General features: G+C 48.7%; 1 protein-coding gene across 1 annotated transcript in view; it reads right to left on the bottom strand.

Annotated features, from left to right (window-relative positions):
* The window catches only part of XRRA1 (X-ray radiation resistance associated 1), a 56,117-nt gene that overhangs the window by 23,769 nt on the left and 9,302 nt on the right, over window positions 1-23,046 (bottom strand). The window contains exons 3-11 of the mRNA XM_077298824.1: window positions 20,619-20,794; window positions 20,469-20,540; window positions 18,291-18,363; window positions 16,498-16,595; window positions 13,498-13,631; window positions 12,714-12,818; window positions 11,303-11,481; window positions 11,177-11,226; window positions 10,645-10,761 (exon numbers count right to left, since the gene is read on the bottom strand). Of these exons, the coding sequence (XP_077154939.1) occupies window positions 10,645-10,761; window positions 11,177-11,226; window positions 11,303-11,481; window positions 12,714-12,818; window positions 13,498-13,631; window positions 16,498-16,595; window positions 18,291-18,363; window positions 20,469-20,540; window positions 20,619-20,794 (1,004 nt within the window). The remainder of the gene's footprint in view (window positions 1-10,644; window positions 10,762-11,176; window positions 11,227-11,302; window positions 11,482-12,713; window positions 12,819-13,497; window positions 13,632-16,497; window positions 16,596-18,290; window positions 18,364-20,468; window positions 20,541-20,618; window positions 20,795-23,046) is intronic.

Genomic DNA, 23,046 nt, shown 5'->3' with positions numbered 1-23,046 from the left:
CTAACCCTGACTTTAGCCCCAACCCTAACCCTAACTTTAGCCCCAACCCTAACCCTAACTGTAGCCTCAACCCAAACTGTAGCCTAACCCTAACTTTAGCCCCAACCCTAACCCTAACTTTAGCCCCAACCCTAACCCTAACTTTAGCCCCAACCCTAACTTTAGCCCCAACCCTAACTTTAGCCCCAACCCTAACCCTAACTTTAGCCCCAACCCTAACTGTATCCCCAACTCTAACTTTAGCCCAACCCTAACCCTAACCCTAATGGGAAAATAAAAATAAATACATTTTTTAAATGTTATTATTTTTCCCTAACTAAGGGGGTGATGAAGGGGGGTTTGATTTACTTTTATAGTGTTTTTTTTAGCTGATTTTTATGATTGGCAGCTGTAACACACTAAAAGACGCTTTTTATTGCAAAAAATAGTTTTTGCGTTACCACATTTTGAGAGCTATAATTTATCCATATTTTGGTCTTGTTTTTTGCGGGACGAGTTGACGTTTTTATTGGTAACATTTTCAGGCACGTGACATTTTTTGATCGCTTTTTATTCCGATTTTTGTGAGACAGAATGACCAAAAAACAGCTATTCATGAATTTCTTTTAGGAGAGGCGTTTATACTGTTCCGCGTTTGGTAAAAGTGATAAAGCAGTTTTATTCTTCGGGTCAGTACGATTACAGCGATATCTCATTTATATCATTTTTTTATGTTTTGGCGCTTGTATGCGATAAAAACTATTTTATAGAAAAAATAAATTATTCTGAGGACAATAACTTTTTTATTTTTTCGCTGATGATGCTGTATGGCGGCTCATTTTTTGCGGGACAAGATGATGTTTTCAGCGGTACCATGGTTATTTACAGTTAAGTCCATATATATTTGGACAGAGACAACATTTTTCTCATTTTGGTTATAGACATTACCACAATGAGTTTTAAACAAAACAATTCAGATGCAGTTGAAGTTCAGACTTTCAGCTTTCATTTGAGGTTATCCACATTAAAATTGGATGAAGGGTTTAGGAGTTTCAGCTCCTTAACATGTGCCACCCTTTTTTTAAAGGGACCAAAAGTAATTGGACAATGGACTCTTTCACGGCTATTTCATGGACAGGTGTGGGCAATCCCTTTGTTATGTCATTCTCAATTACCTCAATTCACTGAAGGGGTTAACTAGCAGGACAGTTTTATAGGTCGGGTCGTTACGGACACGGCGATACTAAACGTGTACTTTTATTGTTTTATTTTTTTTATTTAGATAAAGAAATGTATTTATTGGAACAATTTTTTTTTCTTTATCTAGGTTTTTTTTTTTTTTACTTTATAACATTGCCCCAGAGGGGGACAACACTATATAGTGTCTTATCGCTGATCTGACACTTAGCTGTGCACTGTATCAGATCAGCGATCACACAGGCACTGCAGCCACCTCCCTGCAGGACCCGGAAGGCCCCCGCGGCCATTTTGGATCCGGGCCTGCAGGGAGAAGGAGGTAGGAGACCCTCGGAGCAACGTGATCACATCGCGTTGTTCCGAGGGTCTCAGGGAAGCTCGCAGGGAGCCCCCTCCCTGCGCGATTCTTCCCTGTGCCGCCAGAACACTGCGATCATGTTTGATCGCAGTGTGCCGGGGGTTAATGTGCCGGGGGCGGTCCATGACCACTCCTGGCACATAGAGCTCCCCCTAGTGGTGACTGCAGACAGGACCTTATCATGTATCTCTGTATACAGGGAGCTCCCCCTAGTGGTGGCTGCAGACAGGATCTTATCATGTATCTCTGTATACAGGGAGCTCCCCCTAGTGGTGACTGCAGACAGGACCTTATCATGTATCTCTGTATACAGGGAGCTCCCCCTAGTGGTGGCCACAGACAGGATCTTATCATGTATCTCTGTATACAGGGAGCTCCCCCTAGTGGTGGCTGCAGACAGGATCTTATCATATATCTCTGTATACAGGGAGCTCCCCCTAGTGGTTGCTGCAGACAGGATCTTATCATATATCTCTGTATACAGAGAGCTCCCCCTAGTGGTTGCTGCAGACAGGATCTTATCATATATCTCTGTATACAGAGAGCTCCCCCTAGTGGTTGCTGCAGACAGGATCTTATCATATATCTCTGTATACAGAGAGCTCCGCCTAGTGGTGGCTGCAGACAGGATCTTATCATGTATCTCTGTATACAGGGAGCTCCCCCTAGTGGTGGCTGCAGACAGGATCTTATCATGTATCTCTGTATACAGGGAGCTCCCCCTAGTGGTGACTGCAGACAGGATCTTATCATGTATCTCTGTATACAGGGAGCTCCCCCTAGTGGTGACCGCAAACAGGATCTTATCATGTATCTCTGTATACAGGGAGCTCCCCCTAGTGGTGACTGCAGACAGGATCTTATCATGTATCTCTGTATACAGGGAGCTCACCCTAGTGGTGGCTGCAGACAGGATCTTATCATGTATCTCTGTATACAGGGAGTTCCCCCTAGTGGTGGCTGCAGACAGGATCTTATCATGTATCTCTGTATACAGGGAGCTCCCCCTAGTGGTGACTGCAGACAGGATCTTATCATGTATCCCTGTATATAGGGAGCTCCCCCTAGTGGTGGCTGCAGACAGGATCTCATCATGTATCTCTGTATACAGGGAGCTCCCCCTAGTGGTGGCTGCAGACAGGATCTTATCATGTATCTCTCTATACAGGGAGCTCCCCCTAGTGGTGGCTGCAGACAGGATCTTATCATGTATCTCTGTATACAGGGAGCTCCCCCTAGTGGTGGCTGCAGACAGAATCTTATCATGTATCTCTGTATACAGGGAGCTCCCCCTAGTGGTGGCTGCAGACAGGATCTTATCATGTATCTCTGTATACAGGGAGCTCCCCCTAGTGGTGGCTGCAGACAGAATCTTATCATGTATCTCTGTATACAGGGAGCTCCCCCTAGTGGTGGCTGCAGACAGGATCTTATCGTGTATCTCTGTATACAGGGAGCTCCCCCTAGTGGTGACTGCAGACAGGATCTTATCATGTATCTCTCTACACAGGGAGCTCCCCCTAGTGGTGACTGCAGACAGGATCTTATCATGTATCTCTGTATACAGGGAGCTCCCCCTAGTGGTGGCTGCAGACAGGATCTTATCATGTATCTCTGTATACAGGGAGCTCCCCCTAGTGGTGGCTGCAGACAGGATCTTATCATGTATCTCTGTATACAGGGAGCTCCCCCTAGTGGTGGCCACAGACAGGATCTTATCATGTATCTCTGTATACAGGGAGCTCCCCCTAGTGGTGACTGCAGACAGGATCTTATCATGTATCTCTGTATACAGGGAGCTCCCCCTAGTGGTGACTGCAGACAGAATCTTATCATGTATCTCTGTATACAGGGAGCTCCCCCTAGTGGTGGCCACAGACAGGATCTTATCATGTATCTCTGTATACAGGGAGCTCCCCCTAGTGGTGACTTCAGACAGGATATTATCATGTATCTCTGTATACAGGGAGCTCCCTCTAGTGGTGGCTGCAGACAGGATCTTATCATGTATCTCTGTATACAGGGAGCACCCCCTAGTGGTGGCTGCAGACAGGATCTTATCATGTATCTCTGTATACAGGGAGCTCCCCCTAGTGATGGCTGTAGACAGGATCTTATTATGTACAGTTGTGTGAAAAAGTATTTGCCCCCTTCCTGATTTCCTATTCTTTTGCATGCTTGTCACACCTAAATATTTCAGATCAAACAAATAAACAAATTAAAATATTAGACAAATATAACACAAGTAAACACAAAATGCAATTTATAAATTAAAAGAAATCCAAATCTTCAGGGCCCTGCGTGAAAAAGTGATTACCCCTTCCCCTATAAAACATAAAGTAACTGTGGTTTATCACATCTTTGGGAAGCTGAGGTCACATTCCCTAGACACACCAAGGCCTGATTACTGCCACCCCTATGTTCAATCAAGAAATCTCTTAAATAGGACCTGCCAGACAAAGTGAAGTAGACCAAAAGTCCCTCAAAAGCTAGACGTCATGACGCAATTCAAAGAAATTGTAGGACAAATGAGAAACAAAGTAATTGGGATCTATAAGTCTGGAAAAGGTTATAAAGCCATTTCTAAAGCTTTGGGACTCCAGCGAACCACAGTGAGAGTCATTATCTACAAATGGTGAAAACATGAAGCAGTGATGAACCTATCCAGGAGTGGCCGGCCAACCAAAATTACCCCAAGAGCACAGCAAGGACTCATTCAAGAGGTCACAAAAGACCCAACATCAACATCCAAAGAACTGCAGGCCTCACTTGCCTCAGTTAAGATCAGTGTTCATGATTCATAAGGTAGAGACTGGGCAAAAATGGCCAAGACGAAAACCACTGCTGAGCATTAACAACATAAAGGCTCGTCTCAGTTTTGCCAGAAAACATCTTGATGATCCCAGTCACTTTTGGGAGAATACTCTGTGGACTGCCGAGACAAAAGCTGAACTTTTTGGAAGGCGTAAGTCCCATTATATCTGGCGTAGAAGTAACAGCATTCCAGAATAGGAACATCATACCAACAGTAAAATATGGTGGTGGTAGTGTGATGGTCTGGGGCAGTTTTGCTGCTTCAGGACTTGGAAGACTTGCTGTGGTAAATGGAACCATGATTTCTGCTACTCCTGCAGGAGAATGTCCGGCCATCTGTTTGTGACCTCCAGCTGCAGCGCACTTGGGTTATGCAGCAGCCAATGATCCAAAACACACCAGCAAGTCCACCCCTGAATGGGTTAAGAAAAACAAAATGAAGACTTTGGAGTGACCTAGTCAAAATCCTGACCTTAATCCAACTGAGATGCTGTAATGACAAGGGGGTGAACACTTTCACACAGCTGTATCTCTGTATACAGATGGGGGTCCTGTTGTGAATTTACCTTTTGGCTCCCTCTAGTGGCTACTAGTGATTTGACTCTGGGTATGTCATTCATCCCTTGTATGCTCACCTGGGTCGTTAGGTCAGGGGTGTTGCTATATGAGCTCCCTGGACCTTCAGTTCAATGCCTGGCAACGTTGATATCAGAGCTAATCTGTAGTGCTCTTGTCTTCTGATCCTGGTTCCTGTTTGATTAAGCTAAGTCTGCTTTCTTGCTTTTTGCTATTTGTTTTTGTTTGCATTTTTATCCAGCTTGTATATAATCTGTATCCTGACCTTGCTGGAAGCTCTAGGGTGGCTGGTGTTCTCCCCCCGGGCCGTTAGACGGTTCGGGGGTTCTTGAATCTCCAGCGTGGATTTTTGATAGGGTTTTTGTTGACCATATAAGTTATCTTACTACATTCTGCTATTAGTAAGTGGGCCTCTCTTTGCTAAACCTAGTTCATCTCTGTGTTTGTCATTTCCTCTTACCTCACCGTTATTATTTGTGGGGGGCTTGTATCCTACTTTTGGGGTCCTTTCTCTGGAGGCAAGAGAGGTCTTTGTTTTCCTCTTCTAGGGGTAGTTAGCTCTCCGGCTGGCGCGAGACATCTAGCGACCAACGTAGGCATGTTCCCCGGCTACTTCTAGTGTTGGCGTTAGGAGTAGATATATGGTCAACCCAGTTACCACTGCCCTATGAGCTGGATTTTTGTACTTCGCAGACTGGCTGATATCTCTGAGACCCTCGCCATTGGGGTCATAACAGTTTGCCAGGCCTGTATTAAATGTTAAATGCATTGCAGAAGCGGGATTATAAGAAAGAAAGTTCTGAGGTTTTTTTTCTCTCTCTCATTTTTTTTTCTTTTCCCCTTTACCTCTGAGTGGCTTGTGATTGCTGCAGACATGAATGTCCAGACCTTGATTACAAGTGTGGACCAGCTTGCTGCTCGTGTGCAGGGCATACAAGATTATGTTACCAGAAATCCTATGTTAGAACCTAAGATACCGATTCCTGAACTGTTTTCCGGAGACCGATTTAAGTTTAGAAATTTCAGGAATAATTGTAAATTGTTTTTGTCCCTGAGACCCTGTTCCTCTGGAGACTCCGCTCAGCAACTGAAAATTGTTATTTCTTTTTTACGGGGCGACCCTCAGGATTGGGCTTTCTCGCTGGCGCCAGGGGATCCGGCATTGGCTGATATTGATGCGTTTTTTCTGGCGCTCGGTTTGCTTTATGAGGAACCCAATCTTGAGATTCAGGCAGAAAAGGCCTTGCTGGCTATGTCTCAGGGCCAGGACGAGGCTGAAGTGTATTGCCAAAAATTTCGGAAATGGTCCGTGCTGACCCAGTGGAACGAGTGTGCATTGGCTGCAAATTTTAGAAATGGCCTTTCTGAAGCCATTAAGAATGTGATGGTGGGTTTTCCCATTCCCACAGGTCTGAATGATTCCATGGCCCTGGCAATTCAAATTGACCGGCGGTTGCGGGAGCGCAAAACCGCAAATTCCCTCATGGTGTTATCTGAACAGGCACCTGATTTAATGCAATGTGATAGAATCCTGACTAGAAATGAGCGGAAAATTCATAGACGCCAGAATGGCTTGTGTTACTACTGTGGTGATTCTACACATGTTATCTCAGCATGCTCTAAGCGTCTTACTAAGGTTGTTAGTCCTGTCGCGATTGGTAATTTGCAACCTAAGTTTATTCTATCTGTAACTTTGATTTGCTCACTGTCATCGTATCCTGTCATGGCGTTTGTGGATTCAGGTGCTGCCCTGAGCCTTATGGATCTGTCATTTGCCAAGTGCTGCGGTTTTGTTCTTGAGCCATTAGAAAATCCTATCCCTCTTAGGGGTATTGATGCTACGCCATTGGCAGAAAATAAACCGCAGTTTCGGACACAGGTAACCATGTGCATGACTCCTGAACATCGGGAGGTGATACGTTTTCTTGTTCTGCATAAGATGCATGATTTGGTTGTTTTGGGTTTGCCATGGTTACAGACCCATAATCCAGTCTTGGACTGGAAGGCTATGTCAGTGTCAAGTTGGGGCTGTCATGGAATTCATGGAGATTCCCTGCCCATGTCTATTGCTACTTCTACGCCTTCGGAAGTTCCGGAGTATTTGTCTGATTATCAGGATGTCTTCAGCGAGTCTAAGTCCAGTGCACTGCCTCCTCATAGAGAATGTGACTGTGCAATAGATTTGATTCCAGGTAGTAAGTTTCCTAAGGGAAGACTGTTTAATCTGTCGGTACCTGAACATACCGCAATGCGTTCATATATCAAGGAGTCTCTGGAGAAGGGGCATATCCGTCCTTCTTCTTCCCCTCTTGGTGCGGGATTCTTTTTTGTGGCCAAAAAGGACGGATCTTTGAGGCCTTGTATTGACTATCGGCTTTTAAATAAGATCACTGTCAAATTTCAGTATCCTTTGCCGCTGTTGTCAGACTTGTTTGCCCGGATTAAAGGTGCCAAGTGGTTCACCAAGATAGACCTTCGTGGTGCGTACAACCTTGTGCGCATTAAGCAAGGAGATGAATGGAAAACCGCATTCAATACGCCCGAAGGTCATTTTGAGTACTTGGTGATGCCATTTGGGCTCTCTAATGCACCTTCAGTTTTTCAGTCCTTTATGCATGACATCTTCCGAAAGTATCTGGATAAATTTTTGATCGTTTATCTGGATGATATTCTGTTTTTTTCTGATGATTGGGACTCGCATGTGGAGCAGGTCAGGATGGTTTTCAAGATTTTGCGTGAAAATTCTTTGTTTGTGAAAGGCTCAAAGTGTCTCTTTGGTGTACAGAAGGTTCCCTTTTTGGGGTTCAATTTTTCCCCTTCTGCTGTGGAGATGGACCCAGTCAAGGTCCGAGCTATTCATGATTGGACTCAACCCTCGTCAGTTAAGAGTCTTCAGAAGTTCTTGGGTTTTGCTAACTTCTACCGTCGTTTTATCGCTAATTTTTCTAGCGTTGTTAAACCGTTGACGGATATGACCAAGAAAGGCTCTGATGTGGCTAACTGGGCTCCTGCTGCCGTGGAGGCTTTCCAGGAGTTGAAACGCCGGTTTACTTCGGCGCCTGTTTTGTGCCAGCCTGACATCTCACTTCCCTTTCAGGTTGAGGTGGATGCTTCGGAGATTGGGGCAGGGGCCGTTTTGTCGCAGAGAGGCCCTGGTTGCTCTACTATGAGACCTTGTGCCTTTTTCTCTAGGAAGTTTTCGCCGGCAGAGCGAAATTATGATGTGGGCAATCGGGAGTTGTTGGCCATGAAGTGGGCATTTGAGGAGTGGCGTCATTGGCTCGAGGGTGCTAAGCATCGTGTGGTGGTCTTGACTGATCACAAAAATCTGATGTATCTCGAGTCTGCTAAACGCCTGAATCCTAGACAGGCCCGCTGGTCATTGTTTTTCTCCCGTTTTGACTTTGTGGTCTCGTATTTACCAGGTTCTAAGAACGTGAAGGCCGATGCTCTGTCTAGGAGCTTTGTGCCTGATGCTCCTGGAGTCGCTGAACCTGTGGGTATTCTTAAGGAAGGAGTTATCTTGTCAGCTATTTCTCCAGATCTGCGACGTGTGTTGCAGAGATTTCAGGCTGGTAAGCCTGACTCTTGTCCACCTGACAGATTGTTTGTGCCTGCTAAATGGACCAACAGAGTCATTTCCGAGGTTCATTCCTCAGTGTTGGCAGGGCACCCGGGAATTTTTGGCACCAGAGATCTGGTGGCCAGGTCCTTTTGGTGGCCTTCCTTGTCAAGGGATGTGCGGTCATTTGTGCAGTCCTGTGGTACTTGTGCTCGAGCTAAGCCTTGCTGTTCACGTGCCAGCGGGTTGCTCTTGCCCTTGCCTGTCCCGAAGAGACCTTGGACACACATCTCTATGGATTTCATTTCGGATCTTCCGGTGTCTCAGGGCATGTCTGTTATCTGGGTGATATGTGATCGTTTCTCCAAGATGGTCCATCTGGTTCCTTTGCCTAAGCTGCCTTCCTCTTCTGATCTGGTTCCTGTGTTCTTCCAGAACGTGGTTCGTTTGCACGGCATTCCTGAGAATATTGTGTCGGACAGAGGATCCCAGTTTGTTTCCAGGTTCTGGCGATCCTTTTGTGGTAGGATGGGCATTGAATTGTCGTTTTCGTCCGCTTTTCATCCACAGACTAACGGACAAACGGAACGAACTAATCAGACTCTGGAGGATTATTTGAGGTGTTTTGTCTCTTCTGATCAGGATGATTGGGTGACCTTCTTGCCGTTGGCTGAATTTGCCCTTAATAATCGGGCTAGTTCTGCCACCTTGGTTTCGCCATTTTTCTGCAACTCCGGTTTCCATCCTCGTTTTTCCTCGGGACATGTGGAGCCTTCTGACTGTCCTGGAGTGGATTCTGTGGTGGATAGGTTGCAACGGATCTGGAATCATGTGGTGGACAACTTGAAGTTGTCACAGGAGAAGGCTCAGCGTTTTGCCAACCGCCGCCGCGGTGTGGGTCCCCGACTTCGTGTTGGGGATTTGGTATGGCTGTCTTCTCGATTTGTTCCTATGAAGGTCTCCTCTCCCAAATTTAAGCCTCGATTCATTGGTCCTTACAAGATATTGGAGATCCTTAATCCTGTATCCTTCCGCCTGGATCTTCCGGTGTCGTTTGCCATTCACAACGTATTTCATAGGTCCTTGTTGCGGCGGTACGTTGTGCCTGTGGTTCCTTCTGCTGAGCCTCCTGCTCCGGTGTTGGTTGAGGGTGAGTTGGAGTACGTGGTGGAGAAAATCTTAGATTCTCGTCTCTCCAGGCGGAGGCTTCAGTACCTGGTCAAGTGGAAGGGCTATGGTCAGGAGGATAATTCCTGGGTGGTCGCCTCTGATGTGCATGCGGCCGATTTAGTTCGTGCCTTTCACGCCGCTCATCCTGATCGCCCTGGTGGTCTTGGTGAGGGTTCGGTGACCCCTCACTAAGGGGGGGGTACTGTTGTGAATTTACCTTTTGGCTCCCTCTAGTGGCTACTAGTGATTTGACTCTGGGTATGTCATTCATCCCTTGTATGCTCACCTGGGTCGTTAGGTCAGGGGTGTTGCTTTTAAGCTCCCTGGACCTTCAGTTCAATGCCTGGCAACGTTGATATCAGAGCTAATCTGTAGTGCTCTTGTCTTCTGATCCTGGTTCCTGTTTGATTAAGCTAAGTCTGCTTTCTTGCTTTTTGCTATTTGTTTTTGTTTGCATTTTTGTCCAGCTTGTATATAATCTGTATCCTGACCTTGCTGGAAGCTCTAGGGTGGCTGGTGTTCTCCCCCAGGGCCGTTAGACGGTTCGGGGGTTCTTGAATCTCCAGCGTGGATTTTTGATAGGGTTTTTGTTGACCATATAAGTTATCTTACTACATTCTGCTATTAGTAAGTGGGCCTCTCTTTGCTAAACCTAGTTCATCTCTGTGTTTGTCATTTCCTCTTACCTCACCGTTATTATTTGTGGGGGGCTTGTATCCTACTTTTGGGGTCCTTTCTCTGGAGGCAAGAGAGGTCTTTGTTTTCCTCTTCTAGGGGTAGTTAGCTCTCCGGCTGGCACGAGACATCTAGCGACCAACGTAGGCATGTTCCCCGGCTACTTCTAGTGTTGGCGTTAGGAGTAGATATATGGTCAACCCAGTTACCACTGCCCTATGAGCTGGATTTTTGTACTTCGCAGACTGGCTGATATCTCTGAGACCCTCGCCATTGGGGTCATAACAGGGTCCATATAGATTGATGCACGCACCTTGTTATCCGCCAGGCTCAGGGTCTTCAGGCTCGGCAGAGGAGGTGATGCGGACTCTGTGGGTGATAAGAGGGGGCCGTACAGGGCCGAGGCGGGGATGGTGATATCCAGGGGTTTCTGCAAGACAAAAAAGAGCAAAGTTATATAGAAGTAGGTGGCAGATGACTAATGATGCACTGATGAGGATGATGATGACTCACGCACTGTCAAGTCCTGGGGGTCAGCAGCCTGCTGCACTGAACATTTTGTGACACTACAACTCCCAGCATTTCCTGACAGGCTGTGACTGTCAGGATACGGAGGGTTTAGTTTTGCATTGGCTGAAATGCTGCAGGTTGCGGACCCCCAGTCTACTGGATACAACTGTAACAACCAATCAGTAGTAAGTATCAGCCCAGGCAGAGTCAATGTGAAAGTTTCCATTCTCTGCCAGCAAGCAGAGGTCTAAACAATCGCTGAGAAAATGGACCGGTAAATACATTATGAGGTTAGAGATGATGAAATGATGTAAAACCTCCAGCCTTGTACTCACCAGTGCACGGTGGGATGTGGCCGGATATCGGGGGGAGGGGAAGACCACCTCTGCAAAGACAAGCAGAAGTCACATAGAAACTTTTCAGGAGTTGCCCTTTAAATTCCAGTTGTTAGGAGCCGTCACCTGTCCGGTCAGGATCCTTCCTGCTGTGCGACACCACGTACTCCACTGTGTAGTCAGCGGCCGTCCTCCGCTCCAAGTCATCGCCTGTCCTCTCCTCCTCCCGAGTCTCCTCCAACACTGCTCCTGGCAGGGCTGGGACAGAGGACAGGGCGTTCCCATCCAGATTCAGCAGCCGCAACCTGAAGACCCAGAGATTATATATATATCCGGTCACTACACAGGTCACATACAGGAGGAGGCTGCACTGAGTAACATCCTGCATTATACCCCAGAGCTGCACTCACTATTCTGCTGGTGCAGTCACTGTGTACATACATTACATTACTGATCCTGAGTTACCTCCTGTATTATACCCCAGAGCTGCACTCACTATTCTGCTGGTGCAGTCACTGTGTACATACATTACATTACTGATCCTGAGTTACCTCCTGTATTATACTCCAGAGCTGCACTCACTATTCTGCTGGTGCAGTCACTGTGTACATACATTACATTACTGATCCTGAGTTACCTCCTGTATTATACTCCAGAGCAGCACTCACTATTCTGCTGGTGCAGTCACTGTGTACATACATTACATTACTGATCCTGAGTTACATCCTGTATTATACCCCAGAGCTGCACTCACTATTCTGCTGGTGCAGTCACTGTGTACATACATTACATTACTGATCCTGAGTTACCCCTTGTAATATACACCAGAGCTGCACTCACTATTCTGCTGGTGCAGTCACTGTGTACATACATTACATTACTGATCCTGAGTTACATCCTGTATTATACTCCAGAGCTGCACTCACTATTCTGCTGGTGGAGTCACAGTGTACATACATTACATTACTGATCCTCAGTTACATCTTGTATAATACTCCAGAGCTGCACTCACTATTCTGCTGGTGCAGTCACTATGTATATACATTACATTAATGATCCTGACTTACATCCTGTATTATACCCCAGAGCTGCACTCACTATTCTGCTGGTGCAGTCACTGTGTACATACATTACATTACTGATCCTGAGTTACATCCTGTATTATATTCCAGAGCTGCACTCACTATTCTGCTGGTGCAGTCACTGGGTACATACATTACATTACTGATCCTGAGTTACATCCTGTATTATACTCCAGAGCTGCACTCACTATTCTGCTGGTGCAGTCACTGTGTACATACATTACATTACTGATCCTGAGTTACATCCTGTATTATACTCCAGAGCTGCACTCACTATTCTGCTGGTGCAGTCACTATGTATATACATTACATTACTGATCCTGACTTACATCCTGTATTATACCCCAGAGCTGCATTCACTATTCTGCTGGTGCAGTCACTGTGTACATACATTACTGATCCTGAGTTACCCCTTGTAATATACACCAGAGCTGCACTCCTGGAGTCTCACTCACCCTTGCAGTCCGGCCAGGCTCACAAACACTGCGGGATGGGACAGTAAGTTGTCATCTAACATGAAGACCTCCAGACTTGGGAACATCCGGATTTCGGGATCTTTCCTGTAGATGAATAATGACAGATCCAGTGATTCATGAGGCCCACAGCCCCGCTAGGAAGAGGGTCTGATCAGTGATCGGGAGGCTGACCAGTGATCGGGAGGCTGATCAGTGATCGGGAGGCTGATCAGTGATCGGGAGGCTGATCAGTGATCGGGAGGCTGATCAGTGATCGGGAGGCTGATCAGTGATCCGGAGGCTGATCAGCGATACGGAGGCTGATCAGTGATCTGGAGGCTGATCAGTGATCCAGAGGCTGATCAATGATTCTGGAGGCTGTTTGGTGATAGGGAGGCTGATCGTGATAGGGAGGCTGATCAGTGATCCGAAGGCTGATCGGTGAGCTGATTGGTGATCGGGAGGCTGATCGGTGATAGGGAGGTTGATCGGTGATCGGGAGGCTGAGCAGTGATCCGGAGGCTGATCAGTCATCGGGAGGATGAGTCAGTGATCGGGAGGATGAGTCAGTGATCGGGAGGATGAGTCAGTGATCGGGGGGCTGATCGGTGATCGGGAGGCTGATCGGTGATCGGGAGGCTGATCTGTGATCGGGAGGCTGATCAGTGATCGGGAGGCTGATCAGTGATCGGGAGGCTGATCAGTGATCGGGAGGCTGATCAGTGATCGGGAGGCTGATCAGTGATCGGGAGGCTGATCAGTGATCCGGTGAGCACTGACTTACATGGGGGGAGTGCTCAGGTCCGGCGGCAGGTGTGTTAGTCTGTTTCCGCTCAGGCAGAGTACTCGGAGGCGGGGGAGCGCCCCCAGCTGCGGGATGTCCCCGGGGGAGAGACTGTTGTAGGAGAGATCCAGGACCTAGGACACAATCACAGACAGATCACGGCGGCCACAACTACACCGGCAGATTATAGCGCAGTTGGAGCGCCCTGTCAGGGCAAGGGGTTACTCGGTACCGGGTCCGGTCGGCTCAAAGGGGGGATGTCATGGTGGCTGACCCAGTCCGTGGCCCTGGGACGTCCGTATAAAAGGGGGAAAGGTCTTTAAAGGGATAAAGTTTATGTTTGTGGTGCCACCTGTGGTATTCGGTCAGGGTGACCGACGCTGCTTTAAGGGGTCCGCTGGGGTGATGTGATGGCAGCTAGATGGTATACCTTCCCACAGGTGAAGTGTATCCCCAGGGCTTCCCAGTATGTAGATGGTGGTATGGGGAGGACCCTCTCCTCCGTCCTCTGACAAGAATTTGCTCCTGCCAGGAACAGCTTCCCTGAAGGACTGACTTTCCCTCCCTACAGACTACCAGTTATATATGGGGAGTCACCTAATAAATAGGATCAGAAGCTCCCCCTGGTGGTCTGGAGTGTGAATGTGTGGCATGTTTGTGATACCTGGATGCAGTTATCCTTCCTTGTCTCCAAACGTAGCATCACTCTCCCCTGGAGGAAAGCAATACCACTGTGACGACCAGGACCCTGGGGCGCCACACGATTCTGGATCACCCCTAGAAATTCCAGATTATCAGGTAATTCTTGATTATCAAGTGACTCTGGAGGATGACCCCTAGAAATTCCAGATTATCAAGTGATATAGGATCATGCATAATTAATCCAGATTATCAGGTGATTCTGTGTGATCTGTAAATATTCTGGATTATCAGGTGATTCTGTGTGATCTGTAAATATTCCGGATTATCAGGTGATTCTGTGTGATCTGTAAATATTCCAGATTATCAGGTGATTCTGTGTGATCTGTAAATATTCCAGATTATCAGGTGGCTCTTGATGAAACACTTTCTTGTGGAAACATTCGGGGTCAGATTACAATAATTTTTCGCACCATATTAAATGTCATGGGAGCGCAGGACTTTATACACAGTAAATGAGCAGAGCTGCAGGGTAAAGCATGGAGGAGGGAAAGTGCCTGGAGCCGCAGTCACCGGTCACAGCTAATATGGAGAGCTGCAGGGTAAAGCATGGAAGAGGGAAAGTGCCTGGAGCCGCAGTCACCGGTCACAGCTAATATGGAGAGCTGCAGAGTAAAGCATGGAGGAGGGAAAGTGCCTGGAGCCACAGTCACTGGTCACAGCTAATATGGAGAGCTGCAGGGTAAAGCATGGAGGAGGGAAAGTGCCTGGAGCCGCAGTCACTGGTCACAGCTAATATGGAGAGCTGCAGGGTAAAGCATGGAGGAGGGAAAGTGCCTGGAGCCGCAGTCACCGGTCACAGCTAATATGGAGAGCTGCAGGGTAAAGCATGGAAGAGGGAAAGTGCCTGGAGCCGCAGTCACCGGTCACAGCTAATATGGAGAGCTGCAGGGTAAAGCATGGAGGAGGGAAAGTGCCTGGAGCCGCAGTCACCGGTCACAGCTAATATGGAGAGCTGCAGAGTAAAGCATGGAGGAGGGAAAGTGCCTGGAGCCGCAGTCACCGGTCACAGCTAATATGGAGAGCTGCAGGGTAAAGCATGGAAGAGGGAAAGTGCCTGGAGCCGCAGTCACCGGTCACAGCTAATATGGAGAGCTGCAGGGTAAAGCATGGAGGAGGGAAAGTGCCTGGAGCCGCAGTCACTGGTCACAGCTAATATGGAGAGCTGCAGGGTAAAGCATGGAGGAGGGAAAGTGCCTGGAGCCGCAGTCACCGGTCACAGCTAATATGGAGAGCTGCAGGGTAAAGCATGGAAGAGGGAAAGTGCCTGGAGCCGCAGTCACCGGTCACAGCTAATATGGAGAGCTGCAGGGTAAAGCATGGAGGAGGGAAAGTGCCTGGAGCCGCAGTCACCGGTCACAGCTAATATGGAGAGCTGCAGAGTAAAGCATGGAGGAGGGAAAGTGCCTGGAGCCGCAGTCACTGGTCACAGCTAATATGGAGAGCTGCAGGGTAAAGCATGGAGGAGGGAAAGTGCCTGGAGCCGCAGTCACCGGTCACAGCTAATATGGAGAGCTGCAGAGTAAAGCATGGAGGAGGGAAAGTGCCTGGAGCCGCAGTCACTGGTCACAGCTAATATGGAGAGCTGCAGGGTAAAGCATGGAGGAGGGAAAGTGCCTGGAGCCGCAGTCACTGGTCACAGCTAATATGGAGAGCTGCAGGGTAAAGCATGGAGGAGGGAAAGTGCCTGGAGCCGCAGTCACTGGTCACAGCTAATATGGAGAGCTGCAGGGTAAAGCATGGAGGAGGGAAAGTGCCTGGAGCCGCAGTCACCGGTCACAGCTAATATGGAGAGCTGCAGGGTAAAGCATGGAGGAGGGAAAGTGCCTGGAGCCGCAGTCACTGGTCACAGCTAATATGGAGAGCTGCAGTGTAAAGCATGGAGGAGGGAAAGTGCCTGGAGCCGCAGTCACCGGTCACAGCTAATATGGCAGAGCTGCAGTGTAAAGCATGGAGGAGGGAAAGTGCCTGGAGCCGCAGTCACTGGTCACAGCTAATATGGAGAGCTGCAGTGTAAAGCATGGAGGAGGGAAAGTGCCTGGAGCCGCAGTCACCGGTCACAGCTAATATGGCAGAGCTGTAGGGTAAAGCATGGAGGAGGGAAAGTGCCTGGAGCCGCAGTCACTGGTCACAGCTAATATGGCAGAGCTGCAGTGTAAAGCATGGAGGAGGGAAAGTGCCTGGAGCCGCAGTCACTGGTCACAGCTAATATGGCAGAGCTGCAGTGTACAGCATGGCGGACAGACAAAGAGGTGCTGCAGTATCCTACCATACACAGATCAGTAGAAGAATGGGACTCACCTCGAGCTGCGGGAACTCTCCGGGGATGACGGTGATCCGCTGGATTCCATTCATGGAAAGATCCAGCTCTCTGAGAGCAGGAAATGTCCGGAACGCCTCTGGGAAAAGGGAAAAGTCACAGTAATGGGGACAATCCGATCTCCACACCCCGATCACAGCAGAGAAAACCTGTGCGCAGCAGCCTGCTGATGGTTTCCATCTACACTGCCTGCTGATGGTTTCCATCTACACTGCCTGCTGATGATTTCCATCTACGCCGCCTGCTGATGGTTTCCATCTACGCTGCCTGCTGATGGTTTCCATCTATGCCGCCTGCTGATGGTTTCCATCTACGCTGCCTGCTGATGGTTTCCATCTACACTGCCTGCTGATGATTTCCATCTACGCCGCCTGCTGATGGTTTCCATCTACGCTGCCTGCTGATGGTTTCCATCTACGCTGCCTGCTGATGGTTTCCATCTACGCTGCCTGCTGATGGTTTCCATCTACGCCGCCTGCTGATGGTTTCCACCTACGCTGCCTGCTGATGGTTTCCATTTATGCCGCCTGCTGATGATTTCCATCTACGCTACCTGCTGATGGTTTCCATCTACGCTGCCTGCTGATGGTTTCCATCTACACTGCCTGCTGATGGTTTCCATCTACGCTGCCTGCTGATGGTTTCCATCTACGCTGCCTGCTGATGGTTTCCATCTACGCCGCCTGCTGATGGTTTCCATCTACGCCGCCTGCTGATGATTTCCATCTACGCTGCCTGCTGATGGTTTCCATCTACACTGCCTGCTGATGGTTTCCATCTACGCTGCCTGCTGATGGTTTCCATCTACGCTGCCTGCTGATGGTTTCCATCTACGCCGCCTGCTGATGGTTTCCATCTACGCTGCCTGCTGATGGTTTCCATTTATGCCGCCTGCTGATGATTTCCATCTACGCTACCTGCTGATGGTTTCCATCTACGCTGCCTGCTGATGGTTTCCATCTACACTGCCTGCTGATGATTTCCATCTACGCTGCCTGCTGATGGTTTCCATCTACACTGCCTGCTGATGGTTTCCATCTACGCTGCCTGCTGATGGCTTCCATCTACACTGCCTGCTGATGATTTCCATCTACGCTGCCTGCTGATGGCTTCCATCTACACTGCCTGCTGATGATTTCCATCTACGCTGCCTGCTGATGATTTCCATCTACGCTGCCTGCTGATGGTTTCCATCTACACTGCCTGCTGATGGTTTCCATCTACACTGCCTGCTGATGATTTCCATCTACGCTGCCTGCTGATGGCTTCCATCTACACTGCCTGCTGATGATTTCCATCTACGCTGCCTGCTGATGATTTCCATCTACGCTGCCTGCTTTACACTGCCTGCTGATGGTTTCCATCTACACTGCCTGCTGATGGTTTCCATCTACGCTGCCTGCTGATGGTTTCCATCTACTCTGCCTGCTGATGGTTTCCATCTACGCTGCCTGCTGATGGTTTCGGTGTCCATTTCCTCACTGCGGGGGGGGGGGGGGGGGGGGGGGAGAAGAATCGCACCAGGGCTCTATAAAAAGTTGCAATTGGTGATTGGAGAAAACCTGGAGGAAAATCTTAAGGCCGAAATGGAAAATCTTCTATCAATTTGGCGCAAATATCAACAAAACAGAAAACCCAGATAACAGAAGCCGCGGGGAGGAAGGTCCCCTGACATCCTATCAGCAGGGGCACAATGTGCCCCATTCTGCAGCCCCCCGGACACTTCCTTCTAGGGGGCACTGAGGGAAGCTGTGAGGGGGCCGCATTCTCTTACCGAGAGGCAGAATATTCTCCGATGCATTCATGTATGCGAGACACGAAAACTGCTCCCACTGCTCCGACTGCGCCTGCAGGAAAGAAAGAGGGTGAAGCTCCGCGCAGACGACACCACCGACGATCAGTCACTGCTCTGTGCAGGCGACACCACTGATGATCAGCCACCTCTCCGCGCAGAAGACACGACCGATGATCAGTCACCGCTCCGTGCAGGCGACATCACCGACGATCAGTCACTGCTCCACGCAGAAGACACGACCGACGATCAGTCACCGCTCCGTGCAGGCGACACCACCGACGATCAGTCACCGCTCCGCGCACACGACACCACCGACGATCAGTCACCGCTCTGCGCAGACAACACCACCGACGATCAGTCACCGCTCCGCGCAGGCGACACCACTGACGATCAGTCACCGCTCTGCGCAGATGACACCACCGAAGATCAGTCACCGCTCCGTGCAGGCGACACCACTGACGATTAGCCACCGCTCCATGCAGGTGACACCACTGACGATCAGCCACCGCTCTGCGCAGACGACACTACCGACGATCAGTCACCGCTCCGTGCGGGCGACACCACTGACGATCAGTCACCGCTTAGCGCAGACACCACCGACGATCAGTCACCGCTCCGCGCAGATGACACCACCGACGATCAGTCACCGCTCCGTGCAGGCGACACCACTGACAATCAGCCACCGCTCTGCGCAGACGACACTACCGACGATCAGTCACCGCTCCGTGCGGGCGACACCACTGATGATCAGTCACCGCTCAGCACAGACACCACCGGCGATCAGTCACCGCTCAGCGCAGACACCACCGACGATCAGTAACCGCTCCGCGCAGACAACACCACCGATGATCAGTCACCGCTCTACGCACACACCACTGACGATCAGTCACCGCTCCGCGGGGATGACACCACCGACGATCAATCACCGCTCCTCACAGACACCACTGACGACCAGTCATCGCTCCGCGTAGACGACACCACCGACGATCCGTCACCTTTCAGCGCAGACAACACCGCCGACGATCAGTCACCGCTCAGAGCCGGCAGAACAGAGCAAGCGGCCTGACAGAGCAATCAGTACATAGTACTGCACATAGAACGCCAGGATCTCGGCAGCACGAGCCCTGATTATACAGCACAAGGCTCCCCGAGACCGGTCGTCAGCTATACTGCATGGGAGAAAAACGAGTACCAAGTACAGATTGAAACATGCTCCAGAGCAGAACTCACCAATCTGCCGACATAGAATACAGCATGTAACAGGATCAGTAATGACTTCACCAGCAGAATAGTGAGTGCAGCTCTGGAGTATAATACAGGAGGTAACTCAGGATCAGTAATGTAATGTATGTACACAGTGACTGCACCAGCAGAATAGTGAGTGCAGCTCTGGAATATAATAGAGGAGCTAACTCAGGATCAGTATTGTAATGTATGTACACAGTGACTGCACCAGCAGAATAGTGAGTGCAGCTCTGGGGTATAATACAGGAGGTAACTCAGGATCAGTAATGTAATGTATGTACACAGTGACTGCACCAGCAGAATAGTGAGCGCAGCTCTGGGGTATAATACAGGGTGTAACTCAGGATCAGTAATGTAATGTATGTACACAGTGACTGCACCAGCAGAATAGTGAGTGCAGCTCTGGGGTATAATACAGAAGGTAACTCAGGATCAGTAATGTATGTACGCAGTGACTGCACCAGCAGAATAGTGAGTGCAGCTCTGGGGTGTAATTCAGGAGGTAACTCAGGATCAGTAATGTAATGTATGTACACAGTGACTGCACCAGCAGAATAGTGAGTGCAGCTCTGGGGTATAATACAGGATGTAACTCAGGATCAGTAATGTAATGTATGTACACAGTGACTGCACCAGCAGAATAGTGAGTGCAGCTCTGGGGTATAATACAGGATGTAACTCAGGATCAGTAATGTAATGTATGTACACAGTGACTGCACCAGCAGAATAGTGAGTGCAGCTCTGGGGTATAATACAGGATGTAACTCAGGATCAGTAATGTAATGTATGTACACAGTGACTGCACCAGCAGAATAGTGAGTGCAGCTCTGGGGTATTATTCTGGGTAAGTAACGTGATGCATGTAGATAGTGAGTGCAGCTCTGGGGTAAGATAACTTATGATGTTTCTTACTGAGCTGAGTCCTCGGTCGCTCATGTCAGCCGCGCACAGATCGGTCGGTCTCCGGACATGGTGGCTCGTCATCTGCAGTATACAGACAGTATATAAGAAGTGGTGCAGCAGGTGCAGCACAGTGATGGTGGAGGTGACGTGGCTCCTCACCAGATGTGACGCATCCAGCACTCCGCCCGCTCTGTCCTCCATCTTGTCGGATCGGCAGCTCCGGCTCCGTTGTGGCGCTACTTCTCTTTCCCTCGGCTCGGAGGACGCTGAGGTCACCACTGTCCGGAAGCTTCTCTCCGGGCCCCTCTTCCGATCCGCCCGCCAGTGACCGGCTCCTGTGGAGCGCAGCATGAGGTCAGAGGTCAGCGGTGGGTGGAGAGCGCCGGGGGCCGCACCACGGGACGCTCGGGGGTCACAGACTGATCTATATATACTAGATGGTGGCCCGATTCTAACGCATCGGGTATTCTAGAATATGCATGTCCACGTAGTATATTGCCCAGTGACGTAGTATATTGCCCAGCGACGTATATTGCCCAGCCACGTAGTATTGTGAAGGAAGAAATTAAGAAAGAATCTCCATTTTGTGCTTTTCGACTCCATTTTGTTGTTTTGATATAAATTTTGTTAGTAGGCTAAAGGTTACAGCTGTTATGAGATTTTGATGAGACCTTGATTGTTGCAACCTCGGTAGAACATGAGACTGAGGGTGTATTGTTCTACAAAACTTTGACGCACAGATTGTTCCTGCATTTTTATAGGCTAAGAACCGTGAGCGTGTTCTTATGCTGATTGGTTGAAGTGTGATTTCTATGACTATGATAAAGTCATAAAGAATAAACGGGGGCCAGAGATCAGCTCGATCCCCCATACAGAGACACACGTCTCCGTCTGGTCATTTTCAGTTGCCGGCAACACCTTATATATTAATTTGGAAATCACTGGGTTAACCGTGAAGGATCACTTTAAATCCTCCCTCAACAGTTGGCGCCCTTGAACGTGGGGCTCCAAGCAGGAACGCCTCTGCCGCCCGGAGGACAACAAGACAAAGGACCCTCGGACCGGACGCAGGCACTGGAAAATTGGGACTGATCATCCCCCACAACAACCACGGTAAGTTGGCAGTTATACTGTTCAGACTGACCGTTTGGTGTGGTTTTCCTGTGTTTGTTGCTGCAAAGAGGATCTGAGGTTTGTCCCCGGAGTGGGATGATTCTTGGGTGGAATCATATAGAGGTGTAGTTCCGTTGGAAGCCCAGTGCTTGAACCGTACCTCATAAGGGACGGACACCCCGGATTGACCAGTGATGTAATTCTCTTTATAGTCAAAATATCCTGAATTCCTGATCACTGTTAGAATCAGGCGCGGTGAGGTGATCGAAGATTGGGTAGGATGCGTAACTCAGGAATATATAGATATATATGTGTATTTCCAGAGGTGTCCGGAGGGAAAGTCTGAGACGCCCTCTTCCTTTCACTGAGTACCACGATTTGCGCGGTGAGGTGATCGAAGATGGGTAGGATGCATAACTCAGGAATATATAGGTATACAGTATGTGTATATCCAGAGGTGTCCGGAGGGATAGTTTGAGACGATGCCCTCCTCCTTTCACTGAGTACCGCGATTTTGGGTTGTCCCAGCGGGGGACAGGTAAAAACCCCAGTGGAATAGACTAAGCGGCCGCTCTGGTATCTATACACGACTAAGTAGGGGTATTTCGCTTTAAAGGAGAATCAGTCCGTGGAAGAAGAAGACTTTGAATTGTGTGATAAAAATTTGATATTGTTAGCCCAAAGAAGGGAAAAGAAATCTGTCAGGAATGCAGGGAAAATATTCTCAATCTGGTATGTGAATTGTGCGATGAAGATTTTGTAGAAATTAATTAAGTCTAAGAACTGCTGTGATTCTGTTTCTGTGTTTGTCTCTAAAATATCCGATGGGTGGGGGGAGTCATACAGCTGCGTTATGGCTTTCTTCTGTGCTGAGGAATGTTGTGATTTTTCCTATCTCTGTGTTCTAGTAGGGAGGGGCAGCAGCATGTGGCTGCGCTCTTGAGTCTCTATTTTCTCAGTGTAGTACACGCTGATAGATTTGTGTTTTGTTTAAGGCGACAATATTGTTTGAAGTACAAAGAAATATAATCTGGAAAATTGAAAGTGAAATCTAGTGTCTAGTTTTAGAAGGAAATTTGTAAGTGATTGAAAGATTGGTAAAAGCAAGTTGAGTGGTTGATATATAGCAAATTGAGGATCAACAGAGGAAGTGAATTCTGATGAATAATGTGTCAGAAAGACAAACAATTAAAAATGATGATCTGGAACAGGGGGTCTCCCTGCTTGATGATAAGGTCCCTCCCCAGGAAATCAAGCCTCTTCTCCCGACTGTAAGCTCTGTGCCCCTCAATCCCAAAGCACCAATATATATACTGGGTTGCCAAAACTTGGTGAGCCCCCACCTTTCCCTTGCTAAACGCTGACGGCACTTATCAGCCACCGCCAGCACCAGTTCTGCTATGCTGGAGGACTGGCTGCAGTGATTTCACAGAAAGGTGGACCCATGATACAGGAAGAATCTAATTCATATATA

This window comes from Ranitomeya variabilis, chromosome 3 (assembly GCF_051348905.1).
Source record: "Ranitomeya variabilis isolate aRanVar5 chromosome 3, aRanVar5.hap1, whole genome shotgun sequence".
Classification (NCBI taxonomy): domain Eukaryota; kingdom Metazoa; phylum Chordata; class Amphibia; order Anura; family Dendrobatidae; genus Ranitomeya; species Ranitomeya variabilis.
Note: the sequence above shows the minus strand (reverse complement) of the source record. Positions and strands in the feature narration are given on the sequence as shown.